At 54.7% G+C, this 21908-nt stretch overlaps 1 protein-coding gene across 1 annotated transcript; it reads left to right on the top strand.

Moving 5' to 3' along the window:
• Positions 1–7132: 7132 nt before the first annotated feature.
• On the top strand, positions 7133–20157 carry SCNN1B (sodium channel epithelial 1 subunit beta). The gene is made up of 14 exons (XM_064673503.1): positions 7133–7203; positions 9424–9632; positions 11688–12006; positions 13097–13481; positions 14203–14396; positions 15245–15348; positions 15800–15963; positions 16391–16498; positions 17194–17311; positions 17873–17948; positions 18136–18193; positions 18660–18721; positions 19100–19175; positions 19580–20157. The coding sequence occupies exons 3-14, from the start codon at positions 11696–11698 to the stop codon at positions 19943–19945; spliced, it is 2022 nt and encodes a 673-aa protein (XP_064529573.1). The 5' UTR covers positions 7133–7203; positions 9424–9632; positions 11688–11695; the 3' UTR covers positions 19946–20157.
• Positions 20158–21908: the final 1751 nt, after the last annotated feature.

Raw genomic sequence — 21908 nt, 5'->3', positions numbered from 1 at the left:
CAGCTGACAGAGGACCTGCCTCTCAATGCAGATGGGTCAGCTGTGACCCCCACTCTGACAGAGGACACCCTGCAAGGAACATACAGGGGGGTGTGGGTGTCACCTCCTTGGGAAAGCCAGCAAACATCACAAAGCAGGACATACCACAGTGCCTCTGTTCTGCACCCCTACCTGTGCATGCAGCAGCACATGAGACCTCAGCTCTCTGCAGGGTTTGCTCACTAATGCTCCAAGCAATGTTGAAGAAAGGCTGCCAGAGCTCGTCTTGCTGCTGGCACAGCTCCTTCCCCTCTACTGAGCCACTCACTGGACTTCCCCTTCCTCTCAGGCTGCTCAAGTACCTCTGCCCACTCCCAGCAGCCCTCCAGCCCCTGGAGCTGGGTTAGATCAGAGGGTGCTAATCATGCAATCAGCCCTCTGAAAGGAGGGAACCCCCAGCTGCTGCCCACAGCATCACCCTGCACCTGCCTCCATGGCCAGGGAAGGCACCCACAGCTGGCACAGATCAGGATGTGAGTGAGGGGTTTGTGTTTCCAAAGCCTCCCTAGAGCAAAACAAAAGCCTTGGAAAATAAACACAGTGGTGCCAACCCTGCACAAAACCAGGTGTAGGGACTGGTCAGACTTTATACTGAAAACTGCAGTTCCAATAAGGAAAATATCCCTTGGTGGAGAACAAGGCTGCTGACCTCCAGTGCTCCCAGCAGCGGCAATGTCAGGACTCTCCCGTTGATAACTTAGGACACGTGTCCTGCCAGTCACTTTTTGGGATGAACACTCACTTTATATTCTTTGGAAAGGCACAGGTGTTCTGCAGGTGCTGTTTGCAGTTACTCTCGGAGCAGGTGCAGCACCTTTTCTCTGTGTATGAATAATCCTCAGGAGGCAGAGAGCCATGGAGATACAGAAATGGGTTACTTCACTGTGAGTTAAACACTGAACTGTGCTGAACTCCTGAGTCACCTCTAACACAGAAAACCATCTGGGATGGTCTGAGAGTCAGGACTGGCACACACTGAACATCATACACCCAAAGTGTTTGAGAAACTCAGCTTGAAGTTTATGGGAACAACAGGCTGTAAAATCTGTGGTTCAGCAACATCCCCTCCTCCACCACTGCGGCTCCAGGGTCAGGCAGGAGGCTGGGTCTCTTGCCGTGGGAACTGTGTTCCCAGGAGACTCATGGCAAGTGGTGGGAGCCTGGCCAGCCCCTGTCAGGGCTCAAGCACAGGCAGCCCCCCCTCACCAGCAGTCCCCTGCTCACGGCAGCCCCCATTCACCTCCCAGCCCTGGGATACACCTGTGGCCACGGTGCCCGGGCTCTCGGGCATGGATGGCCCCAGCCCCACAGCCCCACAACCCCACAGCCCCACAGCCCCACAGCCCCACAGCTCTGGCTGTGCGGCACCGCGGAGCTGCCGCGGTACCAAAAGCAGGGTGAAGGTGCAGCAGCACTGCAGGCACAGCACTGCCTCGGCAAAGGATGAGCTGGGGAGAAGTGTCGAAACAAACCTGCAGCAGCAGGTGCTGGTGACTCACGGGAAGGGCCGCCGGCACACTGGGACCAGCCCTTCCAGGACAGGAGGCACAGCAGAACTTCTTGCTCCTCCACAGCTCCCGTGGCAGCTGCTGCCAGATGGGAGAAAGTCGGAGGTGATAGAGGAGCTGTATGAGGAAAACAGCTGAGGAGGAGAAAAATCCAGCTGCACAGAGATTTTCTGGACAGCAGAAATCCATTAGTGTGCAGGTGTCAGCCTGGAGAGGTGACCCCAGCCTCCCTCAGAGCAAAGGGAAAGGGTGGCTGCCCAAAGCTACTCCCAGCAGATGCAGCCAGGTGGCACCGAGAGGGTTAAAACTGTCCAGGCCCCTTCCAGAGTGATGACATTTGGGTGATATCCAGTGGTCCTCAAACAGGTTTGGGAGTTAAATGCCTCATCAATGTAAATGGGGCAGGGCTGGGGAAAGGCATCTCCAGCACATGCCTATGGAAAATCCTTGCAGGCTCTGAGCCTCTTCTTATGCTTAAGCCCAGCTCTGGGGAGGCCAAATATGGCTGGAGATTGTAGAGGGTTTAGTTTTACCCTTTTCCTTCAGGGCAGGCAGAGCCAGTGCCAGAACTGCCAGAGGCTGGAGCTGGGCAGTCCCGGAGCAGTTCCTCACATCAGACACCTGGTCTGAGCCGATCCCACCAGCTCGGTCTGTGCTTGGTGCTTTGGAAGAGTTTTCCAGCAGCTGGAGCATCCCAAGCCAGGGCTAAGCTGTGGCAGTGGAGCCGTGGCAGCACCAGAGCAGCTCCAGGCAGTGTGAGTCGGAGTCTGACCTGTGGTTGCAGCAGCTTCTCCACGGTGACGTGCCATGGCAGGGCCCCAGCGCTAATCCCGATGCCGACATCTCCCTGCGAACAGGACAGACCGGGGCGTTTGGAGTCCTCACCAGCTGCCCACGCCTGCCAGCACATGCTGTAACACCATGGCAGGGCTGGACTGGCAGTGCTGGGCACGGCAACAAACCCCGGAACGAGACTGAGTGTGACTAGTGCCCAAGGTGAGGAAGGGGAGCCAGCCTGGGCATTTCCAGCCAAGAAACTGGACTGCCCTGCTTTGCTACTCCAGCTGTGGGCCGTGCTGGTCCTGGCTCTCCCTGCTGCTCACAGCCTCTCCTGGTGCCCCACTCCATGCCAGGGGCTCAGTGCCACACTGCTCCCACGGGCAGCACTAGTGGCAGCCCTCAGTTTTGCCACACACCCACATGTGCCCAGCGCTGCCCACGTGCGCTTGCCCGCCCACCCCGCCAGCCCCACTGGCCCCACATCACCTCGGGCTGGGCTCAGCCAGGCGGGGCTGCTGGAGCTGGGCTGCACTAGCCAGCCCATGACCATGCAATTGCTCCCAACACAAGGGGCTGGGCACAGGGTGCATCCTGGAGCAACAGCACCATCACCCATCGCACCACCCCTGAGCAGCTTCGCTTCTAGAACTGGTGCATTCTGGCAGCAAGGGCACCCCGAGCCCATGGGGATTTATGAAACTCTCCATCTGTCTCCCTTCTTCACAAAAAGCAAAGGCTCTTCTCTCACATCCCACTCATCCCACTTGCCATTCATCCATCCCCAGAGCAGTGTGGCCTCAGGATGCCCTTGCCCTGGGGATCTGGGGGTGGCGGTGGGGCAGTGGGAGTGGTGGTGGCAGAGGGCAGAGGCTCTGCCAGCCGTGCCTGTGCCTGTCCCTGTGCCTGTCCCTGTCCCTGTCTCTGAGGACAGGCCGGAATGCCGCACAGCGGGTTCCTGCCGCACTGACTGTGCTGCACTGGGGTTCTCCCCTTCAGCCTCGCACAGGCAGCCGCAGGCTCAGAGTGCTGATCTGCTCCCCGGCCCAATTGTAACACAGCCCAAGGTGTAAACAGGGAAACACCTGGCCCTGGGGCCGTGGACCATGTGTTCCTGCCTCTCAGTCCTCTGGTATCCTCACCTGGGCCTTGGCACTTTCCTGTAACACTCCCTCACCCTGACCCTAACCTTGTCCCTCCCAGTCTTACATTTCTGCCTCAGTTTCCCCTCCAGACAGAGCTGGGTGGTAGCTGTACTCCCTCAAGGTCTGAGCCCCCTGCACTGCTGGGTGTGCTGCCAGCCCTGCTCAGCTCTCCATGTGATCCCCTGGGATCACAGTGGCACTGTGACTCTGGTAGCCTTGCCATTGGCAGCGTTCCTGTGACACAAACCAGTGTCCTCCCAACTCACCTGCCTACTGCCCACCAGAGAGGAAAGGCCCAGGCACCGGCACCAGCCTGGCCCCATCCAGCACCAGGGATGGGGTACAGGATACAGGGTCACCTCTACCTCCTTCCACTCACATACTTTGTCCAAACATGTTTCTAGGGATTAAAACCACGTTCCCTAGAATTGTTCACCTGTAATTCCAAGTGCGCCACAGTCCCAGAGGGATGTGATCACCTGGAGCTCGGCCGAGACAGGACCTGGCCACAGCCGGGGTGAATCACCCTGTTGTCACAACACCTCTCACTCCGGTATCTTCCTCCTGGGTTTTAAGACCTTCTCACCCAAGTTTACATAACGAATCCTGAACGGTACAAACTGTTCCCCTGGGTACACATGGGTAATCACCCTGACTCCAGTCTTGTTATAAAATGTCATTGGTCACAAAATAGTTGACATTTCCCCCAGAACATGGGAGAGGACCATAAAGCACTGGCCCAGGGCATCTTTACAGTTCTGCGTCCCGCTGGCGCCACACTGGCACTCCCTGGCCTGTGCTGGGGCATCCTGGGGTCATTCCAAGCGGGCTGGACCCCATCTGCAGCTGCCACATTCCAGGATGCTGGAGTCATGACAGGCAGGGTATTTTTTCCAGTAAACTTCTATGGTGGAAAAGACAAATGAGTGCAACTAATTCTCTGTCACAGCAATTAGTTACAGAGCAGGTCTGTGGAAACCCCACTGGTGACAAATTGTCGCAGTGACGCATTGAAAGCCTGCCCTGTGTCACCCGGGGGTGAACTGGGACTCAGTGCCCAATGTCACCACACTGGGGCCAAGGGAGCTGGGCCCCAGTGGGGTTTGCCCCATCCTTCCCACTTTGGAGGCACAGCTGGACTGGCACGGCCACACAGCGTGACAGCACCACAGCCTAGTGCCCGACCCTGGCACGGGGCGAGCCCCTCTCTGTGGCCACTGGCTCACCGAGCTGTGCCAGGTGAGCAGGACCTGGGCCCCATCCCTGCCTTCTTCTGCTGCTTGTAAAACAAAACCAGTCTGGGTTTTACTGCCTGATCTTTGTAACGCAAACACAGGTCAGTTAACAGGTTTTACACAGGGTGGCTGCGAGATGATCACTGTCACTTCACCGGGATTTTACTGGTCACAACTAAGTGACTCGATTTTGTTTAGTGACTTTTCTGGAAGTGCACGTGGTAAACCCGGCAATCACTGTGCTGTGTGAGCCTGTGCCGAGTGCCTGGGCCGGGCAATGCCCAGATCCCTGGGCACGGAGCGGGAGCGGCTCCCCCAGCAGGGACCGATGGCGAGCGATGGGCACCACCGGGCACTGATGGGCACCACCGGGCACTGATGGGCTCCGGTGGGCACTGATGGGGACTGATGGGCACTGTTGGGGCCTGGCACACTCCTCCCCGTGCCTGCTGGCAGGAGGGCTGCCCAGACCCCCCAGAGCTGTCGGACAGAAAGCCAGGCTGAGACGTGACTAATATTTACCACGTTGATCTCGCAGCTCCTGCTCAGTGACAATCTAATTGGCAGGTGCGGGCACACTGGCATTGTGACTGTGAGCCGTGGGCAGGGCTCCCCGGCTGGGAGGGAGGCCACCCAGGACAGGCTGCCTGCAGAGCTCAGGAGCAGCAAAGCCCCGGTGCCACTTCTGCTCCTGGGGACTGAAGAGCCTTTCCAAATCCTCATGGAATCCATGTGCACCGAGGAGCAACTTCAGCTCTGGCCACTGGGCTGGGACCCCCTCTGGGCCCTCAGCCCTCACCACGCTGAAGGGCATAATGTGGCCAAAAGCAACACAAGTTTACAAAGAACCAGATGTGAATGAGTCCTGTGTTTTTCCCGTGGACCTGAACTCATTCCCACCCCCTGGGCTGGGATTTGGAGTGATTTCCTCCATGCAGAGCTGCCCTTGGGCTCTACTTTATTTCATCAGTACATCCAGACCTAACAGCATCCCAGAAAAATTCCTCTTGCCTTTGTGCCCACTGCAGCCACCAAGAAAATATTTTCCTCCCATCAGACAAATTTAGGAGCAGTTGCTGTTTTTGATTGGGCAGATAAAACCCGTTTCAGGGCTGATTTCCCCCCTGGATCTGATGTCCCAGCTGTATTTAGCTGCTGTCAGCAGTGCATCACACCAGCACAACACCCTGCTGTGAACACAATGCCTGGGGTGCAGGGGAGCTTCCCACGGGGTTTCAGCTGTATTGTCAGCAGAAGGTTTTTGCTTATGAAATAAACTTTCTCATAAACAAGCGAGAGACAACGCAAAGTCAAGCCAAACTCAAGGACATTTGGCTTTGCTGGCTCTGCAGCTGATGTTCCAAACCCCAGAGCAAATGCCACCTGCACTATTTCCATTGCAGGAGCAGCCAGAGCTGGTAACAGACATTGTTCTTTGGGAAATCAGTAGCAATAGGAGGGCAATTACTGTGACAGGACAGAGGAACCGGGTAAGTCCTGGTCCATCAAGCCTGTTTGTTCCAGCTTCCCTTGTTGGAGATACTGCTCGAACACAATCCCACATTCCCCTCCTGACATCATGACACAAAGTACACTTGTGGCAGTTAAAAATAAAATCCCCTTTGTTCCCAAATAACAGAACACGGGGACATTTGGGAAAGTCTGACCAAGTCCTGACTGAACAAGAACCTGCCATTATCTTTTCTCCCAAGAGGAAATTGCTCCCCTGTACAATGCTCTGCTCTCAGTGGTGATTTATGGTTCCGAGGAGGTTCGGTGTCAAAAGCCTGACAACAGGGACAGTTGACACCAGGGAAGGCAAAGCAGCAAGGTGATGTCCTGGCACCAGGGACATCTCAAACCAGACTGAGACACACTGTGACCTGCTGCAGGGCAATGGCCACCAGACCTGAGAGGCCCTTCCAGTGCCTAAAGGGGCTCCAAGAGCTGGAGAGGGACTTGGGACAAGGACCTGCAACAACAGGTCAAGAGGGAATGGCTTCACATTGACAGAGGGCAAGATAGATAGGATAGTGGGAAGAAATTTCTCCCTGGGAGGGTGGGGAGGCCCTGGCACAGGTTGCCCAGAGAAGCTGTGGCTGCCCCATCCCTGGAAGTGTCCAAGATCAGGTTGGACAGGCTTGGAGTAACCTGGGCTAGTGGAAGGTGTCCCTGCCCATGGCAGGGTCACAAGGTGACCCTTAAAATCCCTTCCAACCCAAATCATTCTGTGAATCTGTGAGGTTTGTGGCACTGCCTGTGTCTGGTGGTCTTGGCATGATGGGAGTAGAAGCAGCAGAATCAGCTGCCATTCCTTGGGACGTGTTACGAGACAATCAAGGCAAGGTTTCAAGGAGCAGGGATTAACCTGGGAGCGACTCCAGCCGGCGGGAGGGCGGGTTTAGCCGCTCCATCGGGGCGGGACGGGGCGGGACAGGGGAGGCGGCGTGGCCGGTCCCGGTCTCAGCGGGAGCTCTGCCGGAGCCGCACGGGCGGCAGGTACGGGGGGACCGGGGAGAGACTGCGGGGGGGCCAGGAGAGGGGGTGCGGGGTCGGTGCTGGCCGGTCCCTTCGGCCCCGCGGCGCCGCCAAGGGATGCCCGCGGGCATCTCTCGGCACTGCGGGCATCCCTCGGCGACGTCCCGGGGCCGAAGGGACTGGCGCGACGGGGCTGGTCATGGTGTCTTTTACACTGATACGGACCTGAAGTGACCCGATCTCTGCCTGGTTTTGCAGCAGTGGGCAGGTTTTCGTGCCGGGCAGGTATTTGGGATGTACCTGGCGTGCAGCCAGGGGTGGTCACTCAGATTTAACCTGTATTTACACAGGGGGTTTCTTTAATCTCCTTGATAAAAGGGGATGGGAACAAACCACAGCTTTGTGGAATAGTTCAGTGTTTGGTTTGGTGTTGGAAATGTGCCATGTCCCCCAGGATGGTGTCTCCCAGTGAGGTAGAGTATGCTCCTGGCATCCTGGTGGACAGAGCTGTTTGGGGGTGGGTGGGGTTTGCTCTGCTTATGATCCAGGATTCCTGTTGTTCCTCACCCAAGCAGCAGAGTTAACTCTCAGCAATGTGACCCTCCTGGCATGTGAGAAGCACAGTTTGTCATCGTCCTCGGAGAAAGGGACATCACGGGAACAATAGAATCATAGAATGGTTTTGCTCAGAAGGGATTTTAAGGGTCACCTTGTTCCATCCCCTGCCATGGGCAGGGACACCTTCCACTAGCCCAGGTTGCTCCAAGCCCTGTCCAACCTGATCTTGGACACTTCCAGGGATGGGGCAGCCACAGCTTCTCTGGGCAACCTGTGCCAGGGCCTCCCCACCCTCCCAGAGAGGAATTTCTTCCCAATATCACATCTAATCCTGCTCTCTGTCAGTGTGAAGCCATTTCCCCTTGTTCTGTTGTTCCAGGTCCTTGTCCCAAGTCCCTCTCCAGCTCTTGGAGCCCTGTTAGGTACTGGAAGGGGTTCCAAAGTTTCTCCGGAGCCTTCTCTTCTCCAGGCTGAACACTCTCAGTTCTCCCAGCCTATCTCCAGAGCAGAGGGGAACACAGGGTTAGGCAGGGGAGGAGGGGACAGAGAGTGCAACACATGGCACAGAGTCAGGCGAGTGCTATCTCAGCTCCCAGACTGTAAATACTCCTGGAGTGCTGCACTCGTGCCTGCTGGGGTTGGACGTGGAGGCGCCTGCGTGGGTTGGAGCCGTGGGCATTGGAGCCAGCCCTGTGCTGGGGCCACTCTCCCTGCACACCACCAGCAAGGCAGAGCATCTGCTGGAGCTCTGACTCCACCTGGGGATGGGCATTCACTGTTTGTTGACATATTACTGCTCTACTTTTCAAACTGGCAACCTGTAAACTTGTGAGGTAATGCAAAAAATTTCTCCAATTTGCAAAAAATACCACTAGAGAGCATGAATGTCTTCTCAAGGAAAACAAAGCCTTTCCCTCAGGCTCAGGGGGAAGATGTCAGGTGAACAGCTGGTGATAAGAGGAATGATGCTGTGTGTCCCAGTAGAGAAAGTGCTGAGCAATCACAGTGGCATCAGGCTGGTAGTGTTGGGGTGGTTTTGCAGCCCAGGTCCCACCCTGGAACTTCCAGGACTGTGCGAAGGTTTGCTTATGCCTTTATTTCTTTCAAGTGGGAATTGCCCCAGGAAAATCCCGGAGGAGATTCAACACAGTCACCACAATTGTTTCGTAATGTGGGAGTCTGATCTCACAGTGAGGTGGAGGAGTTTCAGCTGGGATGATGCTGGGATGAGGCAGGGCTGGACTTGACTGCTGGGGACAGGGAGGACACAGCCACAGCACAGAGAAACCCCACTGCAACCAGGAGCAGGTTTATCTTAGGATGGCTTCTGTCATAACAGGGCATGGGTGCTGCTAGGAGAGGGACCCCTGGCACCTTGTGCCCCGCAGGGTCTCGTGTCCCTGGGGTCAGCTTCCAACAGTCAGTTCAGATGCCCCTGGTGTGACCAGGGCAGCCTGGAGCAGATGGGAAGCATGTGCTGATTCCCCTGAGCCACCTATGAAGGATTCAGGGCTGTGAGTCCATCAGAGGGGTGGCATCTCCCGAGCCCCCAGCCCTGCTCAGCTCCTGCTCCACCACTGCTCTGCTCCCACGTTCTGGAGGGGCTTTGGAAAGGGTGACAGTTCTCTGTGCACCGATGGAGGGTGGGTCTTGTTGTCCCTCATTTGTCACTTCTCTGCTCAGGTGCAGCCCACTCATGGAGCAGAGCAGGACCCGCTCCAACCTGGCACCAAATCTGGCACCAAACTCCCTCTGGGCATCTCCAGCCCCTGAGCACTGAGTGCTGTGCAGGGGAAGGAGCCCCCACAAACAGGGGCTTGGGCAGCTCACCTGGAGCAGCTTCCAGCTGTGAGAAAGGAACAAGTCTGTTTGGAAACACTCTGGAAATAAAGGTAAGAAGAAAACCGTTAAAGTGAGAAATTACATTGAACAAAACTAATCCAGGTACAGCCAAGTGCAGCTTTGCTTTGTACCATTTCTTTCATCCAATATGAGAAGAAATAACAACTTCTCCCAGCAATGGCAGTTGGTGAGTAACCCAGAGAGACCCGTACATAAGTGGGGGATCCCCGTGGCAGGAGCCCATGCTCTGGCCAGGCCAGTAGCTGGTGACAACAGGGACAGCCAAGGGCACGTGGCCAGCTGGGACCAGCCGGGTGGATCCTGCCCCACATGGGGCAGGGGGAGTTGTAATTTCAATCTAACCAAAATCTTCTATTGGATTTCTTCAAAGCTGGAAAATATTTCCTTATCTGCCTCCCTAGGCTCCCTACATTTCAATGAGCTCTGACAATTCTGTTCTGTACAGCTGAGGAAGGGCTGAGCTCACACTGCAGGGGCTCAGGCGCAGCAGCCGCTGGGAAATCAGCAGAGGCTGAAGTTGTGGTTCCCGTTCTCCTTATATCCCTGCCCAAAACCCAGCCAGGATCTGGTGCAATATCAGCTCCTTCCATGAGCAAATCCCCTTCAAGCAATGGCAGAGGGAACCTCTGTGGCACAAGGTCACAGAGGATGAGCTGGTGATGGTGGGTCCAGCTCCCAAGACACATGTTGCTTGGAGAACAAAACCCTTTCCTATGGGAGTAGAGCCTGCCCTCAGATCTTAGAGGAAGCAGCTGGGGTTTGTTCTTTCAGAAGTCCTCTCCCATTAAGGTGTCACCTACATCTAATGTCACAGGTAATAAGGATGCAGTGAAACCCATCATCTATCTTTGGATCATGGAGTGAGACTTCAAAAATCTATTGGATTTTATACTGCTACCAAACTCTGTATGTGCTACTCAGGGATTGTGCAGATCTGGCCAATAGACCAAGGAATCAGTATTACCTTTTTTTTTTGAAAAGTACAAAGGGCCCAGCTGCTTCCACTCTCCAGGGCCTTTGTGCACCCCTCACTGCCTTCTGTACCTTTGTTCACCTGCAAGTAACGCCGTGTCACTCCGTGCCCTGCTGAGTGCTGCTCCCTAGTGAACTATCACTGCGTTATTCCAGCTCTCTTCCTTCTGGGATGGGGGCTATTCCCGGCATTAATCTTTAACTCTGCTCTCTTGCAGCTTAAATCTGAAAAACATTCTGAGTGGCCGTCTCAGGTTCATTTTGAAATATTGCCTCAGGATGTTAAGATTTAGTAACACAGATTCTCACCTTAAAATAGCAGCACAAAATGTTCTATTTACTCACAAAATGAATGTCAAGTATGCAGCATCCCTCACCTGGGGGGAGGGGGTCGGCTCATACTGATAGTATCTGACAGACAAAGGAATTTGATGGAAAAAAACAATCCACTGTCCTTCCTCTGGTAGGCAGCAGCCCTGGACAGCATTGCTGGTCCTGGGAAAGGTGCTGCTGCTTCCAGCTCCTCTTCTGCTGCCCCTCCAAGTGCTGGGTACACTCTAATACTTCTTACCTTTAAGAAAAATTGTCTTAAGCCCCTTGTGAGGTTGAACCCCGAATGCTGTGAGCCCGAGCTCTACCTGAGCCAGCTCCTGCATGTACTGCTTGGTCCACCTAGTGTTGGCTGAGGCTGGGGATAGTGTTCCAGCTGTGTCAGTGTGCACACAGCATTCCCACTCACTGAGCAGCATCTGGTGGGGCATTGCAACACCACGGGGCCCGTGGCCACACTCAGGAGTCACCAGGCACAGATATGTCCTGCAGGTTCGGGTCACTCAGCTCCGGTGGGGCCAGCAGGGACACCAGCATTTGCCACCTTTGGAGCTACCAATGCCAAAGCTCCTCTGTGCCCTCCCAGGAGGCTGGGGCACGTGTCACTGCCAAGGTGTGACCCTGCAGAACGTCCACACTGAGATTCTCCTGGGTTATAAACCAGGGCTGTGCCACCACGGTGACCATCCCACCTCTGCTGCGCTGACAGTGCAGGTGCACCTGGTGTGGCACAGCCCTGCTCCTCCACAGAGCTGATCTGATGTCTTTTCTTCTGTTGGCAGGCAGCAGCATGAACCTGAAGAAGTACCTGGTGCGGGCCCTGCACCGCCTGCAGAAGGGCCCCGGCTACACCTACAAGGAGCTGCTGGTCTGGTACTGCGACAACACCAACACCCACGGCCCCAAGCGCATCATCAAGGAGGGGCCAAAGAAGAAACTAATCTGGTTCTTCCTAACATTGCTCTTTGCATCCCTGGTGTTCTGGCAGTGGGGGATCCTCATCAACACCTACTTGTCCTACAACGTCACCTCATCTCTCTCCATCGGCTTTAAGACCATGAAGTTCCCTGCAGTCACCGTCTGCAATGCCAACCCTTTCAAGTAAGCTTTGATTCCCCAATGTACCCATCTGTGCTCTAACCCCTCAGATACACTGCCAGGGGGAGGTACTGCAGGCCTGGTCTTGTCTCAAGTGTCACCTTAGGAGCATCAATTGACTCACCAAGTGGCACTAAAAACCAAATAAAGAAGAACAATACAAGGGTGAATGGCTCAGAGCCAGAGGAGGGTTCATCTGCCTGTATTTTCCTGGATTTCATAGAATCCCAGAATGGTTTGGGTGGGAAGGGACCTCAAAGCTCTTCTCATTCCACTCCCTGCCACAGGCAGGATCACCTTCCACTAGCCCAAGTTGATCCAAGCCCTGTCCAACCTGGCCTTGGACACTTCCAGGGATGGGGCGGCCGAAGCTTTTTGGGCAACCTGTGCCAGGGCCTCCCCACCCTCACAGCTGAAAATTTCTTCCTAGCAAAATTTCTGTACCATACCAATCAATCTAATGAAGGTTTTTTCTCCCTGCAAACTTTCCTCATCTCATTAAAAAAACCAAGTTTAGCTCACCTGTCACAGCCAAAATCAGTCTTTCAATCTTTCCCCACAATTCTTTTCCTTCCCCTTCCTCATTGTGAATGTTCTCTTTATTGCTCACACTCCAGTCATTAAGAGCTAGTAACACAGCCATGTCTGCAAGGAGCTGCAGAGAACTCAGTTGTGATTTCAAAGAAGTCACTGATTTTTGTTAGTGTTGCTTTAAATTTAGAGTTGCTTTACATTCATATCCATGCAACCTTGCAGCCCAAGAAAAGATGCTCTCAGCCAACACAGGAATTGCTTTGGGGTAGTTTTTTCTCTGCTTGTGTAAACTGTAGTGAATCACTGAACTAAAATCAATTCAGCCCTATGCTGGCAGGTTCACCTCTGCAACACTCCCTATTTTTACCCTCTTGCTGCCTTTCTGGCTGGCTGTGGGTTTCTGGGATGCCAAGCTGGCCATGCTCCACATGGAAGCTCCCATTGCCCTCCAGTAAATTTTAGGCAGCAATCCGAGGTCCCTGGGAAGGTCCAAGCCAGGCGAGCTGCCACATGTCCCCAGTGCCGTGACACCGCCCGGTCACAGCTCCTGGTCCCTCAGGTACTCGGAGGTGAAGCACCTGCTGAAGGAGCTGGACAGGCTCATCGAGGCAGCGCTGGAGAGGATCCTGCAGCCCACCCCAGGGAACGTCAGTGACAGTGTGTCCCCACCACTCGACCTGCAGCTCTGGAACCAGATCCCCCTGGTCCTCATCGACGAGCACGACAAAGACAATCCTGTCATCCTGGACATCTTTGAGACCAATCAGACTGCTGGGGACAACGAGACCGCTGCGAGCAGCGAAACTGCTGGGGACAACCTGAGCTCTGAGGGCAATGAAACCACCATGTACAGTGAAACCACTGTGGGGAACCAAACCACTGCTCCACCTGCCCCAGCCAACGCAACAACGGAAGAAAAGAAGTACAAGCTGGCAGTGAAGCTGGTGAGAGGGGTCATGAGGAGGCAGAGGGCAGGGATGAGGGATGGGACATGTGGGCACCTCGGCAGGGATGCAGCTTGGAGATCCATGTCTCCTCCCTGTCAGCTGCCCACAGTTGCTCTGCCTCGAGTCTCTGGTCTGACTGTGCCAGGGCTGGGGGCTGCCTGTGCCCAGACTCACCCCCTGCTACGGGCTGAGCCCAGGGTGGAACCAGGGCAGGGGTGCTCCACGCAGGCTCCCAGGCAATGGACACGTTCACCTCTTCCTTGTGTCGGGTACCCAAAATGCCAGGGAGCAGCTGTGGCTGCTGCCCCTGCCCCTTTCCTGCTGTGGTCCACGGCTCAGAGGCACACGATGGTCTCACAACCCCTCACCCCTCCTCCCACGGAGGCTCCAAGGACCCTGCCCGAGCAGACCTTGGAAGCTGGGGAACTCCAGCCTTAAAGGATTGGCCCAAAAGTGATGTATTCTGTTAGCTTGTGAAGGTCAGCCTGGGACTGACTGAATAGCCTGCCCAGCTGTGAAACACCCCTGGGGAGGGACCCTGTGAGCACACGAAGTGTGGCAGCTGGGAAGTGTCACGGCTGGCTCGTGGCTCTGCCTGGCTGTACCTCGCAATTCCTGGGAGCTGCAGGCAGGGCTGGCATGTGGGGAGGAGGGTCATGCCATGGGTCCCCCCTGCCATCCCCACAGGGGCTCAGACCTGCCTGCCCTGTGTCCCCAGTGCAGCCATCAGGGCTCCAACAACTGCACGTACCGGAACTTCACCAGCGCGGCGCAGGCGGTGACCGAGTGGTACATCCTGCAGTCCACCTCCATCCTCTCCAAGGTCCCGCTGCACGAGAGGATCAGGATGGGCTACCAGGCAGAGGACATGATCCTGGCGTGTCTCTATGGGGCTGAACCCTGCAACTACAAGTAGGTGCACACTGAGTTCCCTGCCCCTTTCCATCCCAGCAGGAATGGACAGACCTCCAGTGGAACAGCAAGGGGGGGGGAAGTCTTTTGGGGGGAAGTCTTTTTAATGTATAGATCAACTAATAACAAGATTGGTGCTGGTCCTCAGCTCTAAAAACACTTCCCAGAGTGATCCTGACTGAAATGGGTTACTTTGAGACAGCGCTGGCTTGAGTTAGAGCTGTAGATGGGCTGTTTTCCTCATGACATATCAAGGCTAACAGCACCTGGGGCTTCCCAGAGTACTGAGTGATAACCAGGTGCTGAGTCAGCATATCCATCAGGCAGCACAGCCCCCAGTTACAGACCCTCTCCCTTTTTACACAATTCATTTTAGACATCTTTGTTTCCTATGAACCCCAAATTCCTATTTCCAGTGTTAAGAAAGGGGAGCACAGAGCAGCACCACAGGCTGTGGGGAGCCCTGGTCCTTCTGCAATGCTCCTTCTGCAACAAGGGCAACAGAGGATTGTTATCAAAGCATGAGCTGTAACACCAGCCCAAACCTGGTACCACAGCTCAGGCTGAGCAATTACATCCCTCACCTGTGTGACCATTCCTCTCTGTCCCAGTGGAGTGCTGTCCTCAGGGCTGTGTCCCAGCACACACATGTACCCTGCTTTGCCTTTTTTTCAACAGCAGATTGATTGACATGATATCAGCTGGAATTCCTGTGCAGGTGTTCAGCAAGCGAGGCAGTGGAGGATGAACCCCAGCACAGCTGCCAAGCACTGGGCCCACCAGCTGCATTATCTCACACCCCTTTAGTCCTCCCAAGGGTCACAGTTCTATGTATATGATTCTTATAGGAATTTCACCCAAATCTACCACCCAGACCATGGTAACTGCTACATCTTTAACTGGGGCATGGATGAAGAGGCTTTGAATTCTTCCAACCCCGGAGCCGAGTTCGGTAAGGGGGTGCTCTGCAGCAGAGGAGGGGGCTGGAGAGGCAGAAATGGGGGATGTTTGTCTGTCTCTCGGTACCCATTTCTGTCACTCAGGACAGATTTATCATTCCTGTGTCGCTGGAGCACTGTGGCAGGGAGCAGGGGCTTTCCAGAAGGGGATAATTCCCAAAAGGGAAATGTGTCACCCAGAAATAAAGTGACCACAAAGGTTACACGTAGCAGAAGTGCAACATCTGGATAGTTGAAATATGTGAGGCAACACCTGACTATTCCCAGATATTCCTATTCTGGGCATTCTCCATCAGAAGTGTTCCTGCACAGATCAGGCTGCCATGGCAGCCAGACCCCAACCTTTCCCCAAGGAACAGGGAGGACAAAATAGACTCTTTTTCCCCCCTAAAGCCTTGCCTTCTGATACAATTCCTGTTCTAAGTGTTTTGTCTGGTGTCCCAGGGCTGAAGCTGATTCTGGACATCAGTCAGCAGGACTACATCCCCTACCTGTCCTCTGCTGCTGGGGCCAGGCTCATGCTGCATCAGCAGAAGAGCTTTCCCTTCCTCAAGGATCAGGGCATCTACGCCATGGCCGGGACGGAAACGTCCATTGGAGTGCTGGTGGTATGTGTGGCATTCCTGGGGAGCAGATTGTCTGAGAATAATGTTATCTGATGGGACCAAAACCAAGTTTGCTTTAAGTCTTGGCTGAACTGGCTCAAACCAAAGGAGTCAAGGTACACGCCAGCCGGGGGCTGGAGCAGTTTATGGAGACTTTTATGTAACTGTCCTGGCAAAGGGCTGTATTGAGCCCAGAATATTGGGTTCAGGTCATTGTTGCCTCTTCCTCTGGCATGTCAGAAGGTGCTTTGCCAACCCCTGAACACCTACCTGGATCTGCCTGGGGTAGAGGCTGCAGCCCCTTTAGCTCTGATGCTGCTGACTCTTTTATTTTTGCCAGAGCCAGCAGGGAATTAGAGTCTCTGGAAAACAGTCACAGGGCCCTGGGGAGGAGCAATAACCAAAGTTTGCTGTTTGGGTTTCCTTCCAGGATGAGCTGGAGCGGATGGGCTATCCCTACAGTGACTGCACCATAAATGGCTCTGATGTGCCCGTTAAAAACCTCTACAGCCAATACAACACCTCCTACTCCATACAGGTAAAACACCTTTTTAAATCAAACAAAGGTGTTCAGGAAAAATCATGAAAGCATTAAATCTTTGGCTAGCATGGAGGGTAATTGGGATGAGAAAGCTGAGTGTTTGTAAACCTTGAAACTGTAGAAAATTAGAGTGCAAGCACTAAGCACGGGTTAATTTGTAACAGGCTGTACCAGAGGGAGAAGCAGCTCTGGAGGTTGCAATCCGGCAATAAGGGAAACACTCAAACCCTTTGGGGTGATTCACAAATGCAACCCGAGATTGGGAGGGCTTTGGGCTGGCAGTGGTTTTATATTTCTGCCTTTATTTAATATAACAACTGGACCACCTTGCCCAACTTTTGAAGATGCTTGTGTAAGGTTTAAGCAAACACTCGGAAGGATTGCGTTATTCCCTAGAAGTGCTAATGCTGTTGGAGTTCTGTGTCCACGTAACGTCACTGCAGAGCCCTTTCAGCAAAACTGGGCTCTTCCATCACTCCCTGACTGCTCTGAACTCTCTAGACCTTTCCTATCACACAGAAATTCTCTGCTTGTCCTACCTGCAGCTGTTAAATTTAATTATCTTCTCATAGACTTTGCTATTGCTTTGTGCTGCCTCATCCAGAATCCCACTCCAGTCTTGGGTGATTAACTTCATGCCTCACTGAGCTCATGGCTCAGCCCATGCCTAAGCATTCCTCTTCCCTCTCCAGGCTTGCCTGCGCTCCTGTTTCCAAAACCACATGGTTGAGATCTGTGGATGTGGCCACTACATGTTCCCTTTACCCAAAGGGGTGAATTACTGCAACAACGAGGACAACCCAGGCTGGGGTAAGAGCTCACCCAGCGCTGCCCGCGGGACCTGCTGCCGTTGTCACCGCAGCCACTCGGTGGCTTTTCCCTGAGACAGGTGTCTGTGTGGCTGCTTGGGCCAGTGCTGGGCAGAAGGGGCCAAATCTTGGTCCTGGCTGAGGGCTGAGGGAGTCCCTGGGCACTGGGGAGAAAAACACAGGGTAACACTGCCAGCCTCTGTGCCCAAAGAGTTTGGGTCCTGAAACAACTGTCCCTGGCAGGGGCAGGGGCGGCTCCAGTGCTGCCCTGGGGTGGCACAGCTCCCTGCTGGCAGCAGCTGGGCTCTGCCAAACATACTGACCCCCAGCAAGCCACTTCCATAGGAACTGTCTGCAGAGAGTTGCGGCTTATTTTTAATTTATTATTAAATTGTCTGAGGGATTTGCCCAGGTTTCTCAAGGAAAGGAAAGTTGGAGGGGAAGATGGCAAATCTGTGCAGCAGGGTCACACCTAACATTTATTTTGATAAATGAAATTGATATAAGCCAGTAAGCAGATCCTTATCTAAACAGATATTTCAATTTTGTTTTCACCAAACAGCATATTGCTATTTCTCACTGAGATCCAGCATAAAACAACGACAGATCTGCATCGACTCCTGTAAGGAAACATGCAAGTGAGTACCTGCACCTGATCTGACCACTGTGGAGGTGGAGAGATCCTGCATTTCAGCTCCCATCAGTCCTGACCTTCCTAAAACAGCAGCAAACTCCGCAGGGCTGGTTTGTTCTGTGAGAACTGAAGTTCCAGGGACTTCAGGGAAGGGGAAACCTCTGTACTAATGCTCTCCCTCCTCCCTGCAGTGACACGCAGTACAAGATGACCATCTCCATGGCAGACTGGCCATCAGAAGCCTCTGAGGTAAACCTGATTCCTTGGTTTGGAAGAGACATTAAAGGTTACCTGTTCCCAGCCACATGGACACTCACTATTGTCAAGGCTGCTATCCAGGTCCCAGCACCTCTTTGCTAAATTCCACATTTTCCACGCACAAACCAGCAGCAGAAACCAAGGTACAAGGTGGGAGGAGGGACCTCCCCACAGCAGCTCCTCCACCCTGGGATTCTGCTCTAAGTGCCTGTGACAGCCCAAGACTGAGCACCCACCTTCCACACCACGTGCCTGTGTGGTGCAGGGGGGCCTTCCCACAGGGCAGGAGCACCCACCTCCTGCTGTGGCAGAGCCCACCCACTCAGGTCCACAGCACCCCCCTCAGCTGCTTACAGGGCTGGGGTTGTGTGGGACGGGATGCAGCACCCGCGGGACTCCGTGCTCTTCAGGAGCATCGGATGCTTCTGCTCATTCTGAATAGATTTTGTTTTTCTAGGACTGGATTTTCCATATTCTGTCTTATGAAAGGGATATGTCAACAAATGTGACTCTGGACAGGTGAGTGAAAGGAACAAGCACTTTATCTTCTCTGCTGAGCCTGTTAACATCAGACTGACACGAGCCTTGGCTCTGGGCCAGCGCACGCGTGTGCGAGAGCAGGGGGAGGACAAGGTTTGGCACATGTTCACCTGGGAGATGCAGAAAGCAGATCCAAAAGGCACTTCATGCATGTCCTCTGCTCTTCAGAGCTGCAAACCAGGCCAGGAAAACTCAAATGTGTTAAGTAAAATCAGCATTAAAGGCAGCTCCTATGTCATAACATTTATCCCTTCATGCTTACGTCTCGGTGTCTCTCCGTCCCATGGTCAGGCTGGAGCAGAGGTATGGGTCCTCCACAGCCCAGCTCCTCTCTGAGCTGGTTTTTGTTCCTTACAGGAACGGGATTATCAAGCTGAACATTTACTTCCAGGAATACAACTACCGCACCATCTCAGAGTCAGCTGCCACGACAGTGAGTGCCTGTCCCAGTCCTTCTGGCAGAGCAGACACAGAAGCCAGTCAGCCAGGACACAGGCTGGGCTCAGCTCCCTGGGGCTGATCAGCCCTGGCCAGAGATGCCCCTCAGCAGCCAGTCTGTCACACCCCTTGGGGCTGCTGTCTCACATGTTTGCTGTAACGAAGCAGACAAAGTTGCCTCCGCCGGTCGGCTCACAGCCCTCAGTTCATCCTCCCCTCCACCTCCCATCCCAGTCCCCAGCACTGGGGAGTACAACCCGACAGGGCAGCACCTGCACAGCAGGGGATGTGGTGGGCAGGTCCCAGGTGCAGGGCCATCACCCATCTTGGCACCAGCACAGGGGGGCAGATCGGGGATGGGGCTCCACCACCTTGGCTCACTCCACTCTTCTCCCACAGATTGTTTGGCTACTCTCAAGCCTTGGAGGCCAGTTTGGGTTCTGGATGGGTGGCTCAGTGCTGTGCCTCATTGAGTTCGGGGAGATCATCATTGACTCGCTGTGGATCACCATCATCAACGTGATCAGCTGGTGCAAAGGCCTGAAGCAGAAGCGGGCGCGGGCGCGGTACCCGGACGCGCCTCCCACGGTGTCGGAGCTGGTGGAGGCTCACACCAACCTGGGCTTCCAGCATGAACCCATGGGTGCCCTGCCCAGGGGCAAAGCTCTGCCCCCCGAACCCGGCACCCCCCCGCCCAACTACGACTCGCTGCGTGTGCAGCCCCTCAACGTCCTCAGTCCCGACAGCGACACGGAGACCGAGTGAGCAGAGTGTCCTGTCACCTCCTGCTGCCATCACCACGCTGGGTGTCACTCCCTGAGCAACCACCTACTCTCTGTCGAAGTTAGGAGGGAACTAAAAAGCCCCGGCTGTCCTCCCCCTTGACTGATCACTGGGAGGAAGCTCTCCTTAATAAACCCTGCAATAAACCTCACAGAGTCAGGCTCTGGCTGAGTGTGCAGAGCTTGTGTACATCAGTATTGCTGCAAAATCATTCACCACTTCTCATTACCAGGTGGGGGGGAAGCAGTTCCCAGTGAGCAGAGTGGGGTGGTGGCAGCAGTGGAGGGGAGAGGACAGGACATCCTGACAGTGAATGCAAGGCCATGGCCTGGTGGATCATAGAACCACAGAAGGGTTTGGGTTGGAAGGGACCTTAAGGACCACCTCATTCCATCCCCCTCTCCAGCTCTCTTGGATGTAGAGACACAGCACAGTGTCTGTTGCAGCTGTGCCACACCCTTGGGATGGGACCAAAGCTACTTCTGACCTCTGAGGTCCCAGTATTTCCATCCCCAAATAACTACAATGGAAACAGAGTGAAAGCTGAACCATCTCCCCACTGCTGGAGCCTGCAGGTGTCCCATTGTGTTGCTGCCCAGGGTTTGTACCACTCGTGGCGCAGGTGGGAACAGCTGTTAGTGTGTGCCAAGGATAGACTCCATAAAGATTCAGGGGTGGGGAGGAAGTGCCAGCCTGTTTCACAGTACCACCTTTCCAATAATAAAACAATTTAAAAGTTGCCTTTAGCTTCCCTGCTGGCAGCAGGGGCAGTCCGGTGCTGGCGAGAGGCTCATGGCACAGTTTGCAAGGAGGGGAACATACTGTGCTTGCCCCAAGGTGAGGGCACTGGGAGCTTTGGTGGTCCCCATGGGGCTGGGCTGAGTGGGGCAGCAAGCTCACCCAGCCCCTGGCCAGTCCCAGCCTCTGGCTTTCCCAGGAGCCCATCATGACCCACCAAGACCTGCCTTACTGAAGTACTTTTGCAAAAGTTCAAGAGGAAACACGATCGTGTGGTTAAATCACGCGCCCGGGCACACGATGTTCTGGGCACAGCGCCCAGCGCAGCGGCCGCGGCCAGGGGGGTCCCTGATCCCTCTGCACGGGAAGCTCCCCCAGCACGGGGTGTTCTGGGGCAGAGCTGCCAGGCACAGTGGGCCCAGGGTCCCTCCAGCTTCCCCTGGCAGCAGTGGAAGTGGTGGGTCCAGTTGCTAACGGCCACCACCACCGCGACAGAGGAACTGGGGGACAATCTGACAGCTGATGCATGGCTGATGCTGCCCCACATGGGGGAATCCTGTGTTAAAATTCACTGAATCCAGCTTCAGGGAGCACCTCCTTAACACACCCAAACACTGCCCCAGCCCTTTCTTCCTCAGCTGGTTCTCACTTACAGGGAGAAGGACCAACAGCCCCCAGACACACTGCTCTGTATGAACCACCTGAGCCAGGTACAGCGTGAGCTCAGTGAGCACCTAAACCAACCCCAGTGCTGACAGGGCAGACAAGAGGCAGTGAGGACACTTGTAAAGACAGAGGAATCCAGCTTTCTGTCTCCCTAAAGGGATGTTTCCCTGTCCACCACAAACCTGCAGCACAGCCTCCTTTGCCAAAGGAGAGCTCTTGTAGCATGAGGGTACTAGATCTCACATCACAGTCGAGTGGGAAACAAGGACCCAACCCCCCCCCCCAATTCAGTGCTCAGTGTACACAGTGTCATCCTTGACAAAAACCAACACTCCCTCCAAAAAACTCAACAGAGCACTTTGCTTAAAACATGGGGAATGCTGAGAGCAAGAACCTGGGCATCTCCTCCCACATTCTCACCAACAGACAACAGGATCCTGGGATGGGCAGCAGGTCCCAGGCTGCTCCTTCAGCTCCTCACACCTTCATCCCCAGCCAGGTGCCTGCCCTGGGCCACCTGCCCCATGAGAGGCAACAGCAG

The sequence above is a fragment of the Pseudopipra pipra genome, chromosome 16 (assembly GCF_036250125.1).
Source record: "Pseudopipra pipra isolate bDixPip1 chromosome 16, bDixPip1.hap1, whole genome shotgun sequence".
NCBI classification, from domain to species: Eukaryota; Metazoa; Chordata; class Aves; order Passeriformes; family Pipridae; genus Pseudopipra; species Pseudopipra pipra.
This window is presented reverse-complemented; position numbering and strand designations above follow the sequence as displayed.